This window comes from Lepidochelys kempii, chromosome 1 (genome assembly GCF_965140285.1).
Source record: "Lepidochelys kempii isolate rLepKem1 chromosome 1, rLepKem1.hap1, whole genome shotgun sequence".
Classification (NCBI taxonomy): Eukaryota; Metazoa; Chordata; order Testudines; family Cheloniidae; genus Lepidochelys; species Lepidochelys kempii.
Genome location: NC_136380.1, coordinates 282513060 through 282528782, shown reverse-complemented (window position 1 = coordinate 282528782; position 15723 = coordinate 282513060). Strand labels below are relative to the sequence as shown.

General features: G+C 45.0%; 1 protein-coding gene across 1 annotated transcript in view; it reads right to left on the bottom strand.

The window, feature by feature from the left end:
- Positions 1-12270: 12270 nt before the first annotated feature.
- Positions 12271-15723, bottom strand: part of E2F7 (E2F transcription factor 7) — a 30642-nt gene continuing 27189 nt past the window's right edge. Inside the window, exon 13 of the mRNA XM_073327700.2 lies at positions 12271-15526. Within this exon, the coding sequence (XP_073183801.2) occupies positions 15350-15526 (177 nt within the window). The 3' untranslated portion in view covers positions 12271-15349. The remainder of the gene's footprint in view (positions 15527-15723) is intronic.

Sequence of the window (15723 nt, the reverse complement as noted above, 5' to 3'; positions counted from 1 at the left end):
CTACCAGATTTTTTTAACTATGTATTGTCTCTTTGACCCCGCTGCGTTGTTCTGTTAGGACAAGAAATTTATTATCTGAGTCACGTATCTCTTTGGTACAATTCTGTTTGTTTACAAAGAATGCACACAGAGTCCCATTCCCCTGAACAAAGTAGGAACAAACACCAGCAGGCAGCTTCCTTGCTCAGTGATCCGCAAGCCTGCCTTGCCAGCCAGTCCTGTGCCCCAAGGAGCTGTCCTGCTCTGCTCGCTTGCCGGCCTAGCTCATACCTCTCTCTTAGGTTTTCTGACTGCTTTTCTCTCTGCCACCCACACAAACACATCTGCAAACAATCAATGTCTCAGCCCCTGCATTTACAATCTGCCCCAGGGACATGCTCTGATTCCTCCTGAGTTACTTCTTGAGCAGGCTTTCCCAGGTGGCCCAGTGCCTTGGGCAATAACTTCAGCTAGCTTACTCCATAAACATGGTCCCCAAACCTTTTACCTCATACCCCCCCTTACTCCTGTCTGCACACCTACTCTGGAGCCAGGGCTGGGAGGGGGCCACGGCTTTGGGGGTGTGGGACACACAGGCAGGGGTGAGGATTTCTGAGGCTATGGCCACAGCTGCAGGTGAGGGCAGGGCCAGGAACAGAGCCTTGGGAGGGGGATAAAGGGAGGTGGGTGGGAGGCTGGGGCCAGGAGTGGAGCTGTCCTCCATGGGGGTTGGCTCCCTCCCTGTCCTCCATGGGGGTTGGCCCAGGCCCCCCCACAAAATGTTTTTGAGCCCCCCCTGGGGGGGCACTCCACAGTTGGGGGACCTCTGCCATAAGGGGACTCAACTGCTTCTTCCATTTAGTCTGAATGAAGGGTGGCTTGCACATCAGCTTTAATGTGGTTTGTGATGGCCTATTGCTCAAAGACACATTTGAAGGCAGCCATTAATGCCTTTCAGCATAACAGTATTAGCCCTGATCTACACTAGGAGTTGAGGTCGAATTTAGCAGCATTAAATGGATTTAACCCTTTACCTGTCCACAAGACAAAGCCCTTTTTTTCGATTTAAAGGGCTCTTAAAATCGATTTCCTTACTCCACCCCCGACAAGGGGATTAGCGCTGAAATCGGCCTTGCTGGGTCGAATTTGGGGTTCTGTGGATGCAATTAGATGGTATTGGCCTCCATGAGCTATCCCAGAGTGCTCCATTGTGACCGCTCTGGACAGCACTCTCAATTCAAATGTACTGGCCAGGTAGACAGGAAAAGGCCCATGAACTTTTGAATTTCATTTCCTGTTTGGCCAGCGTGGCAAGCTGCAGGTGAGTGCAGAGCTCATCAGCAGAGGTGACCATGATGGAGTCCCAGAATCGCAAAAGAGCTCCAGTGTGGACCGAACGGGAGGTACAGGATCTGATCGCTGTATGGGGAGAGGAATCCGTGCTATCAGAAATCCATTCCAGTTTTCGAAATGCCAAAGCATTTGTCAAAATCTCCCAGGGCATGAAGGACAGAGGCCATAACAGGGACCCGAAGCAGTGCCACACGAAACTTAAGGAGCTGAGGCAAGCCTACCAGAAAACCAGAGAGGCAAACGGCTGCTCCGGGTCAGAGCCCCAAACATGCCACTTCTATGATGAGCTGCATGCCATTTTAGGGGGTTCAGCCACCACTGCCCCAGCCCTGTTGTTTGACTCCTTCAATGGAGATGGAGGCAACATGGAAGCAGGTTTTGGGGACAAGGAAGATGATGATGATGAGGTTATAGATAGCTCACAGCAAGCAAGTGGAGAAACCGGTTTTCCTGACAGCCAGGAACTGTTTCTCACCCTGGACCTGGAGCCAGTACCCCTCCCGAACCCACCCAAGGCTGCCTCCCAGACCCGCCAGGCGGAGAAGGGATCTCTGGTGAGTGTACCTTTTAAAATAGTATATATGGTTTAAAAGCAAGCATGTTTAATGATTAATTTGCCTGGGCATTCACGGCTCTCCTGGATGTACTCCCAAAGCCTTTGCAAAAGGTTTCTGGGGAGGGCAGCCTTATTCCGTCCACCATGATAGGACACTTTACCACTCCAGGCCAGTAGCAAGTACTCTGGATTCATTGTAGAACAAAGGATTGCAGTGTATGTTTGCTGGCGTTCAAACAACATCCGTTCTTTATCTCTCTGTGTTATCCTCAGGAGAGCGATATCATTCATGGTCACCTGGTTGAAATAGGGTGCTTTTCTTAAGGGGACATTCAGAGGTGCCTGTTCCTACTGGGCTGTTTGCCTGTGGCTGAACAGAAATGTTCCCCACTGTTATCCACAGGGACGGGGGAAGGGTAAGAGGTAGGGGGAGGCAAAATGCGACCTTGGAACAAAAGCACATGTGCTATGTATGTAATGTTAACAGCAAGGTTTACTGTGAAAGAGTGTACCAATTGTTCTATAAATTGTCTTTTTAAATATCACTGTCCCTTTTTTTTTCTCCACCAGCTGCATGTGTTTCAGGGATCACAAGATCTTCTCCTTCCCAGAGGCTAGTGAAGATTAGAAGGCGAAAAAAACGCACTCGCAATGAAATGTTCTCTGAGCTCATGCTATCCTTCCACACTGACAGAGCACAGATGAATGCGTGGAGGCAGACAATGTCAGAGTGCAGGAAAGCACAAAATGACCAGGAGGAGAGGTGGTGGGCTGAAGAGAGTAAGTGGTGGGCTGAAGAGAGGGCTGAAGCTGAAAGATGTTGGCAGCATGATGAAAGGAGGCAGGATTCAATGCTGAGGCTGCTGGAGGATCAAACTAATATGCTCCAGCATATGGTTGAGCTGCAGGAAAGGCAGCTGGAGCACAGACCACCGCTACAGCCCCTGTGTAACCAACAGCCCGCCTCCCCAAGTTCCATAGCCTCCTCACCCAGATGCCCAAGAACACGGTGTGGGGGCCTCCAGCCACCCAGCCACTCCTCCCAGAGGATTGCCAAGCAACAGAAGGCTGGCATTCAATAAGTTTTAAAGTTTTAAACTTTTAAAGTGCTGTGTGGCCTTGTCCTTCCCTCTTCCACCACCCGTCCCGGGCTACCTTGGCAGTTATCCCCCTATTTGTGTGATGAATGAATAAAGAATACATGAATGTGAAGCGACAATAACTTTATTGCCTCTGCAAACGGTGATCGAAGGGAGGAGGGGAGGGTGGTTAGTTTACAGGGAAGTAGAGTGAACCAAGGGGCGGGGGGGTTTCATCAAGGAGAAACAAACAGAACTTTCACACTGTAGCCTGGCCAGTCATGAAACTGGTTTTCAAAGCTTCTCTAATGCGCCCCGCACACTCCTGTGCTCTTCTAATCGCCCTGGTGTCTGGCTGTGCATAACCAGTGGCCAGGTGATTTGCCTCAACCTCTCACCCCGCCATAAATGTCTCCCCCTTACTCTCACAGATATTGTGGAGAGCACAGCAAGCAGTAATAACAATGGGAATATTGGTTTCGCTGTGGTCTAACTAAGTCAGTAAACTGCGCCAGCGCGCTTTTAAACATCCAAATGCACATTCTACCACCATTCTGCCCTTGCTCAGCCAGTAGTTGAACAGCTCCTGACTACTGTCCAGGCTACCTGTGTATGGCTTCATGAGCCATGACATTAAGGGGTAGGCTGGGTCCCCAAGGATAGCTATAGGCATTTCAACATCCCCAATGGTTATTTTCTGGTCTGGGAAAAGAGTCCCTTCCTGCAGCTTTTGCAACAGACCAGAGTTCCTGAAGATGTGAGTGTTGGGGACAGTGGGGCATGGCCACTAGATAACTCGAGGGGATGGAAGACCACGAGTGTCGATGAAGCCCCCTCGCACTAGGCCCAGGTGTCCTTGCCCTCCCCCCCCCACCTGGAGGCACTTGCAGCAGCTCTGTGTACTAGGCCCAAGTGTCCTTGGCCCCCCCGCCTGGAGGCAGTTATGCTGAGAATCTGCAACAATATGTTGCAGAGTCAGACTGCCTGAAACTAAGCAAGGCCACACAGGGGAGATATGGAAGAACAATGCTGAGTAAAGCAGCTTTATGTATAGTTTAACAAATGATACAGAGAACCAGGGAACTAGCTGGGAACTGGATTGGCTGGCTATATGGATACTTAGGGCAGCTTGCTATTGGATAAGTATGCTGGGAAAAAGGATGTATAAAAGCCTGTATAATTTCCTGCTCTGGGTACAGGATTTGAGATTCAAATCTCCCTGTACCTTTTTGAAGCTTCAAATAAACTTTTCTGCTTCTCCACCCCGTTGTGATTATTGGGTGTAGCACACCGGGTAGCGAACCAACTCAAGCTGTTGTTCAGCCTCTCGGCACTGGGTGCCGGCAACACGAGCATCATGTACCTTTCCCGGCCATCCCACGTTGATGTTGGTGAAACGTCCCTTGTGCTCCACCGGTGCTTGCAGCACTATTGAAAAGTACCCCTAGCGGTTTATGTACTCGCCGGCTTGGTGCTCTGGTGCCAAGATAGGGATATGGGTTCCGTCTATGGCCCCACCACAGTTAGGGAATCTGCATTGCAGATTGCAGTTAGGGAATCCCATTGCAGCAAAGCCATCCGCTATGACCTGCACATTTCCCAGCGTCACTACCCTTGATATCAGCAGATCTTTGATTGCACTGGCTACTTGCATCACAGCAGCCCCCACAGTAGATTTGCCCACTCTAAATTGATTACCGACTGACCGGTAGCTGTCTGGCGTTACAAGCTTCCACAGGGCTACTGCCACTCGCTTCTCAACTGTGAGAGCTGCTCTCATCTTGGTATTCATGCGCTTCAGGGCAGGGGAAAGCAAGTCACAAAGTTCCATGAAAGTGTCCTTACATATGCAAAAGTTTCGCAGCCACTGGGAATCATCCCAGACCTGCAACACTATGCAGTCTCACCAGTCTGTGCTTGTTTCCCGGGCCCAGAATCGGCGTTCCACAGCATGAACCTGCCCCATTAGCACCATGATGCCCACATTGCCAGGGCCCGTGCTTTGAGAGAAGTCTGTGTCCATGTCCTCATCACTCTCGTCACCGCGCTGATGTCGCCTACTCTCCCAGTTTCGCTTTGGCAGGTTCATGCGTGTGGTGTTTAATGTGCTCCTAATTGCCAAAGTGATCTGAGTGGGCTCTATGCTTGCCGTGGTATGGCATCTGCACAGAAAAAAGGCGCGGAACGATTGTCTGCTGTTGCTCTGAAGGAAGGAGGGGCGACTGACGACATGGCTTACAGGGTTGGCTTACAGGGAACTAAAATCAACAAAGGGGGTGGCTTTACATCAAGAAGAAACAAAAACAACTGTCACACAGAATGGCCACCTCAAGGATTGAGCTCAAAACGCTGGGTTTAGCAGGCCAATGCTCCACCCAGTAAGCTATCCCTCCCTCTGGTATTTAAGGCAGGACTGAATCTCCATTAAAGTTTTCAAGGTGCCCCTGGCAGACCTCACCAAAATGATTGTTGGCCGTTGATTTCATGGAGGGAGGGAGGAGCAAATGAATACAAAACAAATCTGGTCTATTTCTTGTTTTGATCCACTCCATCCATCTTTCACATCTTTGGCTGGCAGCAGACGTTGCAGGAGGACTGCAAGCCATCCACATCTCCTGGCTGCTCGGCAGAAGATGGTGCAATAGGACTGCTAGCCATCCTCATCTCCTGCCTGCTCACCCTAAAATGGCACAATAGGACTGCCTGCAGGACTAAAGAGAATGACCTGGTCGAGTCACTCCTAATTTAGTCCCTGCACCCATGTCTGCCCAGGCGCTCCTGACTGACCTTACCAAGGCAGCCAGGAGCATCTCGGACATGATGACAATGGTTTACAGACCTATTGCACCATCTGCTGCCACAAGGCAATGGGTTGCTGTTGCTGTGTAGCAATGCAGTACCATGTCTGCTAGCACCCAGGAGACATACGGTAACAGTGAGCTGAGCGGGCTCCATGCTTGCCGTGGTATGGCGTCTGCACAGGTAACTCAGGAAAAAGGCGCGAAACGATTGTCTGCCCTTGCTTTCACAGAGGGGGGATGGAGAGAGGGCCTGATGAGATGTACCCAGAACCAACCGCGACAATGTTTTTTGCCCCATCAGGCATTGGGATCTCAACCCAGAATTCCAATGGGCAGCGGAGACTGCGGGAACTGTGGGATAACTACCCACAGTGCAACACTCCGGAAGTCGACGCTAGCCTCGGTACTGTGGAAGCACTCTGCCGAGTTAATGCACTTAATGCACTTAGAGCATTTTGTGTGGGGACACACACAATCGACTATATAAAAACGATTTCCAAAAAAACGACTTCTATAAATTCGACCTAATTTCGTAGTGTAGACATACCCTTAGTTTCAGTCTGCTCTGGGCTGCTCAGCCAAGACATTGGGCCAGCCAGACTTTTATCCACAAAGCTGCTGCTTTTAATTTTCCCTTCTTATTAAAAGAGCTAAATCAGGGGATATTTACCGTTCCTGCTCTAATTACCTTTTTTTACTTCAGAAAGCAGAGTTAAAAGCACAGTACAGGTGATAAGCTACTGCAATTTGCATTTCTGATCTTTCATATGAAAACTAAAATTCAGTTCTTTGTAGTGGAGTTGGACCAGAGTTAATGTTCCTCACACCACATTTACTCTTGTTAAACTTGTTATCTTTTTCAATTAAAAAGAAAAACTTAAAATTGGTAAGGACTCAGGAAAAAAATCCACTATTGAATCCTCTGGGAATACTAGCAGGGGTTTTTTGCTACATACAGTCAGTCATAACTCACAGGTTTATTGCATACTACAAACATTTGTTCCCAATGCAGGCTACTAGTTCACATTCCCTTAAATGCTGGGGTCCCAATTTTGCACCAACTGGAATCAATGGCAAAACTCTCATTGACATTAATGATAACAAGATCAGGCTGCAGGTTAAGCAATCAACTTGTTCTTTTGCAATTAAAAAAATGGAAAACTCAACAGAAAGTGAAATGCTTTAGCTGATTTAACAAATATAGCAAGTTTTCTACATTCCTGCACATTAAAAATATATTGCAGAATTGCTGCTGACCTTGACTCATTATGGAAGAAGAAAATGCAAGCGACTGACTGCCCCATCTCACATTAAGCTTCTTTGCAGGTAACATGTCTATAATTGTTTTAGGTGAGTCTCTGGGTGAATGCTAATGTATAATACCTTGCATTGTTTGCCTACACCCGCCTTTTAACACATATTGTGATTCACCAATTTAACACAGAGAAACAATCCACAACCTTCTGTGTTCACATAGCCCTTTGTGAGAAAGAGGCGTCTTGGGCTACTGCCATATTCTCATTTTTTGGGCTGGGGGAAAGGCAGTTAATGGCTAATAAGCATGCACAACAATATGATTGCAGTTGCATGGCAACGAAAACAGACAGCAGAATATGGGAGCACTGCGATGAAACACATGAGCGTGTGAGCATACATTCAGGTACAGGGAGAGGACTCCCTGCTGGATTAATATGAATGCTTTGTTAATATCTTTGATAACCAGGAGCATGTAGGAATGTAGTTTCAATGTTAGTACTAATTATTTAGGCTGGACCATTATGCGTTTAATAAGAACAGATTTAATTTTTTTATTAAAGCTAATATTAAAAAAAATATCTAATACATAAGTTGGGAAAAGAGTGTCTGTACACATCTGGGTATAGTGCTTAGATTATCCACAAATAAAGTTAGTTTTTAAACGTCATATGATACATAGAGTATATAATCAGCAATAACCCAAATTTAGGTGAATTGATTTAACAATACAGTTTAGATATTAGAATCTGAATACTCGAGTACATCACTCATGAAATGTTATACGGAGATTTGGTTGTGGAAAGCAAAATATATCAATGAGTGGAGATTGTCCTTCAGTAATTGAGAGTTAGGTAGGTTTTCTAGTTAGAAAATATAATCCATGAGGAAAGTATTTGTTACTTTCCTGACTGCGCTTCTCAGCAACCCACCCGCTTTGAAAATGATGGGCTATATGCAGGTGGCTGACTTTAAAAAAAAAAAAAGTGTTTAGTTTTATAACTATAGCTGTCACATAGACACTAGTGCCATCTCGTGGAGAACAAGGGCAAGAATATTGCGTGGTTGCTAGAGGGATGGGATGGACCAGCATAATTAATGCACAATCTGTCATCTCACTAAAAGTTCAATTTCTACATTCCAGAGGAGCTGCATATAGATGTGCTGCATGCACGGACAAGGTGGGATGCACAACCATGTATTAGAAAGCCATGGCCCACTCACTCAGGTGCATGGGCTTCACTGTGTAGGTTCCAGGGGGCAGTCCATGGCCTGGCCTCCTTGCCACTTCCTTTTCCATGATTTGCTCCCCAGGAGCAAGGGGGACCTGCAAAATGCTGGGACTGCTCCTGTGGAATGCCTTGGTACAACTGTGCCGAGGATTGGGGTGGCTTCTGGGTAGGCCCCTTCTACCATCCTGCACGGGCTGTGCAAGAGCCACTCGTCAACTGAGGGACTGATTTAGACAGCAGAGCGTTTATTTAGTGGAGGTGATGCACAAGATGGAAAAACCCATCTTCAATCTCAGACTAGGGGACAGATTTTGACTCCTGATGTGGCCCTTAGATGCTGTTCTGGCTGCATATAGCAACCATGCAGCTGGTTGTGGGGGGAATTCCCTCAGCATAAGTATAGTATAGGGCTGCTGTCAGGCGCCCTACACCGCCTGCCCCTCAACCTGCAGTGTTGGGGGCAAGGGGTTGGAGTGGAGGAGGGAGCAGGGTAGTAAAGCAGAGTTCTGTAGTGACTCTGAGGATGCTCTAACTTACGCTAGGGCTTGTTCCTGTCCCTGGAGCATCCCAGAATCAAGGTACAAAAGTGAAGTAAAACTTTCTGGAGGCACAGAATTGGACCCTGAGTTTGGAGGGTTTTTTCTAAAAGTTAGGAAAAAAAATCCTATTATTTTACTTGAAAATAGCACATTTGGTACAGAAGTAGAAAAGAATAACACAAGGGAGCTCCTGATGCCATATAATAATACCTAGGTCTTACATAGCATATTTCATCAGTAGATTTCAAAGCCCTTCACAAAGGTCGGTCTCATCATCCCCATTTTCCAGATACGGAAGCTGAGGCACAGAGAGGAGAAATGACTTGCCCAGGGTCATGCAGCAGGCCAGTGACTGAGGCAGGAATCAGAGTAGCAGCCGTGTTAGTCTGCATTTGCAAAAAGAAAAGGAGTACTTGTGGCACCTTAGAGACTAACCAATTTATTTAAGCATAAGCTTTTGTGAGCTACAGCTCACTAGCTGAAGATCACAAAAGCTTATGCTTAAATAAATTGGTTAGTCTCTAAGGTGCCACAAGTACTCCTTTTCTTTTTGAGGCAGGAATACAACCCAGGTCTCCAGAATTCCATGCAGTTTAAGGCTATGGCTACGCTACAGCCTAAGTTGACGTTAATTATGTCATTAAGAGGTGTGAATTAGCCACGCCCCTGAGCGACATACTTATGCTGACTTAGGTGCCAGTGTGGACAGTGCTATGTTGGTGTGAGAGCTTCTCCCACCAACAGGGCTACCGCCGCTCACAGGTGCTGGAGTAATTAAGCAGACAGGAGAGTTCTTTCTCATCGGCTTAGAGCAGCTACAATAGAGAGTTTACAGCAGCACCCAGGATGACACTCTTGAAAGCAGGGGACAGAGCATCCTTGTCTATGGAGTGACATAGCAGGAGACTAGGCTGAATCCACACCTGACCATGCATCAGAGCATGTTAGTGTAAGCGGATTCTGGATGAGCTCTCCCCTGACATCTAGTGGTGAGCTGTGGAAAAAGATTTCAGAAGCGGATCTTGTTTGCATGGACACACCCACCCTGCCTAGGTGCTCAGAATGATGGGATTGCGTGTCCAAATGATCACTTGTGGCTGGTGTTGGATCCCCGGACTCCTGGAGCAGAAGTCATAAAGGGCTGTTATCCTTGTTGTGTGAACTGAGGGCGGCTGGCAGAGAGGCGTGGCAAAGAAGCTGGTGGAGAGGGCCAGGGTAGACCCCCCGCAGAGGCATGGCAATCAGCTGTTAGGGCGATGAGCGAGTGCCTGAGCTGTGCAGGGTGGGAGGTGAACTCTGTGGACGAACCTCTGAACTCTGGGGCCACACTGGCCAAGGACAGCAACTGTGAGTGGGGTACAGAGAAGGAATGGGCATGTTAAAGGGATTTTTGGGTTGCTGGACTTAAGAACTTGAGGGGAAAAGGACGCTGCCCAACTTACTTGGGGGTGGATCTTTTGCTCATGGTTTATGTTTATGAACCCTAGTTGCAGCGTTTTCCCAAATTAATGCTGAGTTGCTTCCCTCCTTTTATTAAAAGTTTTTGCTACACTAAGACTCTGTGCTTGCGAGAGGGGAAGCATTGCCTCTTAGAGGTGCCCAGGGGGTGAGTGTAATTGTCCCATGTCACTGGGTGGGGGCTCGAGCCAGTTTTGTGTTGTATTGTTGAAAAGGAACCCCTAGAACCCTGAACCCGGCCCTTGTTGCTGCTGGCTCCACCTGGTAGAAGGGTTACATTACAAAACTTGTCTCTTTTGTAATAGCTAAGTCAAGGCATTACAGCAGCAAAGAACACATGGTGTGAGACTCAGGACTAAGTTTCTGAGAGGCACAGCCCAGAATTTGCAGTTGAGGGAGGCTAAGATGGCTTTAAGCCATTCTTGAGCCCTGCTGATTCTGAGCTACTCTGGAAGCCAGAACAACTCTAGCATAATTTAGAGAGACCCTCAAAGCAGTTTGTTGTTTGACTATGGCACCAGCACTGCCCAGAATCTCTGCAGCATGTGCCATGGCCCTAGCCTGACACTCCCCTCTGGCCCATAGCCCCTTAACATACCTGCCTTATGAGGGAGTTTTTGAAGGACAGCCTGTGGCTGTCTCCCTCAATTTCTGTACTGGGACTTTTAGAGCATCAGGATTTCCTCCGCACTCTGAACTCTAGGGTACAGATGTGGGGACCTGCATGAAAGACCCCCTAAGCTTATTTCTACCAACTTAGGTTAAAACTTCCCCAAGGCACAAATTCTTTGCTTTTGGATGGTACGCTGCCACCACCAAGTGATTTAACAAAGAATCAGGGAAAGGACCACTTGGAGTTTCTATTCCCCCAAAATATCCCCCCAAGCTCTTACACCCCCTTTCCTGCGGAGGCTTGAGAATAATATCCTAACCAATTGGTTACAAAGTGATCACAGAACCAAACCTCTGGGTCTTAGGACAATAGAGAAATCAGTCAGGTTCTTAAAAGAAGGATTTTATTTAATTTAAAAAAAAAAAAAAAGAAAAAAGGTAAAAAATCACCTCTGTAAGTTCAGAATAGAAAATAACTTTACAGGGTAACAAAAGATTCAAAAACACAGTAGAACTTCCTCTAGGCTTAGTTTCAAAGTTACACACAAAAAAAAGGAATAAACCTCCCTCCAGCAAAGGAAAAATTCACAAGCAGAACAAAAGATAATCTAACACACCTTGCCTGGCTTTTACTTACAATTTTTGTAACATGAGAAAAGAAAAGGAGTATTTGTGGCACCTTGGAGACTAACCAATTTATTTGAGCATGAGCTTTCGTGAGCTACAGCTCACTTCATCGGATGCATACTGTATGCCCACAGTATGCATCCGATGAAGTGAGCTGTAGCTCACGAAAGCTCATGCTCAAATAAATTGGTTAGTCTCTAAGGTGCCACAAGTACTCCTTTTCTTTTTGCGGATACAGACTAACACGGCTGTTACTCTGAAACCTGTAATATGAGAGACTTTTAGCATGGTTTATAGGAGAAGGAGTTTTATGACCTGATACTTCTCTGCTTCCCAAGAGAACACACAAAACAAAGCCTCCCTCCCCCCCCCAAGATTTGAAAGTATCTTCTTTCCGCATTGGTCCTTTTGGTCAGGTGCCAACCAGGTTATCTGAGCTTCTTAACCCCTTACAGGTAGGAGGGAATTCTAGGCTACCCTTGGCTGTATAGTTATGACAGAGCCCCTTTGCACTATTCTGGGGCTTTTACTCCGTATACAGGGGCCAAAGAAGAGGTGAGAATCTCACCCATGGTAAGGAAAGCTGCAGACCCTGGAAGCCACTCTGAGGTGCTCTGTGTGGATCTCAGTTACTGTATTTGGTGCTCAGATGCTAAAGTGATGAGCAACCTGGATACATTTTAGATAGATAAAAGCAAAAAAAAAAAAACTCCTCCACCATGGCTGTGTTTTTTTTTTTTTTTATTTTTTTAAGTTCTTTTATTATTTTGTAAAGTTTTAAGATTTTTCTAAAAGGTATTAAAAAAACGCAACGCAACAACAGTGTGCTTGTAGTACAGTTATACGCAGGTAGCTACAAAGAACATCACTAGATAAGAGGAAAAGGAGGAAGTGATGTCGAACCAGTGAAGAACAGTTACAAGCAGCAATAAAATTAATATCTATATAAAACTAGCAGTGCAATGATACAAAGAGGAAGTAGCTTTACATTAAAAATACAGCTTTTTAAATACAGAAATAGCACCTTTTACAAAAGAAATTGAGAAATGTAAACCTGGTAGGTAGATTCAAGTATATAAATTATACACCCCCCCCCCCAACACTTGTACCAGAGCATAAAGGTTTCACAAACCCTGCACAATATCGTGCACGTGCACTTTCCTCAGTGCAAATTCCAATCCTGCTTCTCTTTCGCGGTTTTGCTGATTTGTTTCACTGAACACAATGGAAGAGGAAGTATAGACTGCCATTGCCTCGACTACCACAAATAGGCCTGCTGCACTTGATTTGGGGTAACTGCTGCAAGTTCTTCTGCAGGTAGCATGGTTTGATAGGTTATTTTACACTCCACAGTGGTCTCGCTCCTGCTCCTATTTACCTGGGTGAGAGTTTTGCCATTGACATAAATGGGACAGCATCAAGCCTCCTAGCAACCCTTGCACTCTCTGTATATTACAAAAGCTAAGTAGGCCTGATTCTGCTCTCACCGTAATTAGTCTAACTCCACTGACTTCAATAGAGTTATGCCTGATTGGCATTGGTGAAAATGAGATCAGAATCAGGCCCAGTGTTTTAATGAAAAGTCAACATGTGGAAGTAGATATCGGAAACTGAAGATTTTCTGTCCCTGTTTGTTTAAGAATAATTAGGTCAGTCATGAAACAGAACGCCCTTACTGACAAAATGAGATGGGCTTTGCAATGATGATTTAACTGTGGAGTAAAAAGGCTTAATATTTTAGATCACTCCTCCTCCTTCCAGACTGCCATTTCACTAACATGCTGCTCACAAGTACAGGAGCAAACAGATTGTACGGAGAATCTGCACTAGTCTCACAATCTGGAACAACAGCAGTCTGTTTCAGGCCTGAACAGGTTCTGACTTGTACTAGCTGAGGAAGAATCACAGCATCAGTAGCTGCAATTATGCTTGGCACTATTAATGTTAGCTACAGACTTCATTTCACTTTGGAAAGCAATTTATAATTGGGTGTGTAAGAAAAAAAATGAATCAAATACAATCATGTAAACTTGCAAAACTGTAGTGTAAAAAATAAAACAAGTTTTGACAGTGGTAAGGTTTCCCTTCCCCACACCTGAAATTTTCTGTTATAATTCTCCTCTCAAGTTGTTTTTGTTTTTCAAAAGGGATTAAAATACTCCCTCTTTATAAGGCTGTTATTGGTCTACTTCTAACATAAGGCCACCGTACTCCCACTTCCAGCTCCACTAAAATTCATTCTTAAATTCCATATTGTAAGGACACATTTCCTTATAAAAAAAACCCCACAACAACATCTTTCACTCCCAAGACTGGAGAAGTAGCACACTAGACTGTCTGCTCTCAAGGGAGCAATACCAGTAAACACACAACATTCTCACTGCATGAAAGAAGAGCTGATGTGGCTACCCATATTTCTGATAAAAACTCAAAACAACATGATAATATTAAAAAAGACTGAAAAAATACAATTGCAGACTAAGTTTGTGAAAATATCTCAAATCAGTACTAACCATTACATTATTTCCACTCTTTGAGGACTCTGAATGCTAAGTGTGACATATGCCTTTCTTTATTCCTACCTTCCCTCCAGGAATAAAGGTAACTACCTCCCCCTCTTTCCAAATTCATGACTCCTGCTCATTGATATTCTCTTTCTACAATTTAGCCATATATGTGCCTAAATGCAAACCCTCTCATTTTTCAAGTGTATTCAAACATGCCATTCATGGGGGACCGTCCCTGTTCTTAATCTCCAGCCATATTAAAACGTAGTTGGATAATTATTCTTTCTAATGAGAGTTACCAAAACCCCCTATTGTCACTGGTGAACAGTTATGCACACGAGTATTCCCTTTGGAAACTGGATCTAATCTTGTGAGTAACTGCTCATCACTGTAATCTGGCTTTAGAGAGAGATTCTAGACCATATATTTCAACTGGAGATGAAATCTTAATACACACATTTCAAAGGTTCACTATTCCCAAATTAGTCAGATTGTGTTATTTAGGAACCAGCTTCTGGACTATTTGTCAATTAACTTGTACATGTTGCCCAGTAAAAGACACAAGACAAGGACTAATACAGTTCATTAACACAACTACCAACAAAAGTTAAGATTCACAGTTATTTTGGTCTTAATATTTTTCATATGTATACATTCATCCATACTGTAAGTTTATTAGGCTTTTGTAAAACAAGTGCAGGGAAAACTGTACAACAGCCAATTAATATTCAAGTAGTCGTACCCTGAGAAAATCTGTTATTTTGAGGCTGCAAAAATTTTGCACTAAATCCCATTCCAATGTACAAAATAAATAACAAGAGGCTGCATTGCTGAGGCAGAACTTGACAGATTGGAACCCAGCAAGCCACTGCTTTTACAACTGCAGGAGGTTATCGTTTTTTACCACAGATTTACTCAGGGTAAGTAGAGGACATGTAAAAAACACTCACCCTAGATAAGTGCTAGACAGCTCATTTAAAAACCACCACCCAAACAAACAAGAAAAAACAAAAAAGCTCCATGAGACTCCAGTAAGTCTGTTTGCATCTCCTCACAACAATATGATATTTTTCAAATTAAAACCACAAATGCAATTTGATGCTCACATTGCTGCACCGTGCACAAAGTTTGAACCCTAACTAGTATTAAATGAGCAATTAATAAAGATATTTCAGTGATAGGGATGATTCATGAAAGAGAAAGTTAAAGAACTAGTGGGCAAATACACAACAGGGAAGTGTGCCAATAGGGATGATATTTTAACATGCTCCTCTTGTTATGCGATAGCTGCTTCTTTTGTAACAACTATGAAGTCATATTACACTATGACCACACCTTTGCAATGAGCTGGATTAGTCACTGCCACTACTGGAGATTTCTAGTCTTCTCTGAACAGAACTGGCATTTCTGGTTTGGTTGCCTTCGTTTTTCTTCCATGCAATTGGATCTCCAAGGCTGCCGGGAGTTTTGAAAAATGCTTCGTGATGTGTAGGACGAATGCTCTTCGGAGTAAGTGGGGTTGATGATGGCTAGTTATAAAAATGAAACAAAGCAACTCAGAAGTGTCTTATCCAAAAGTGAGAACACACAAAAGTGAGAATTTCAAACCAGGTGTCTAAAATTAGGCTCCTAAATTCATATTTACACAACTGAAAAAAACAAAATCAGACAAATTCAGTTTAAAGTGCCTGCCCTACCTCACTGTCAGGTGCCCAATATGGATTTT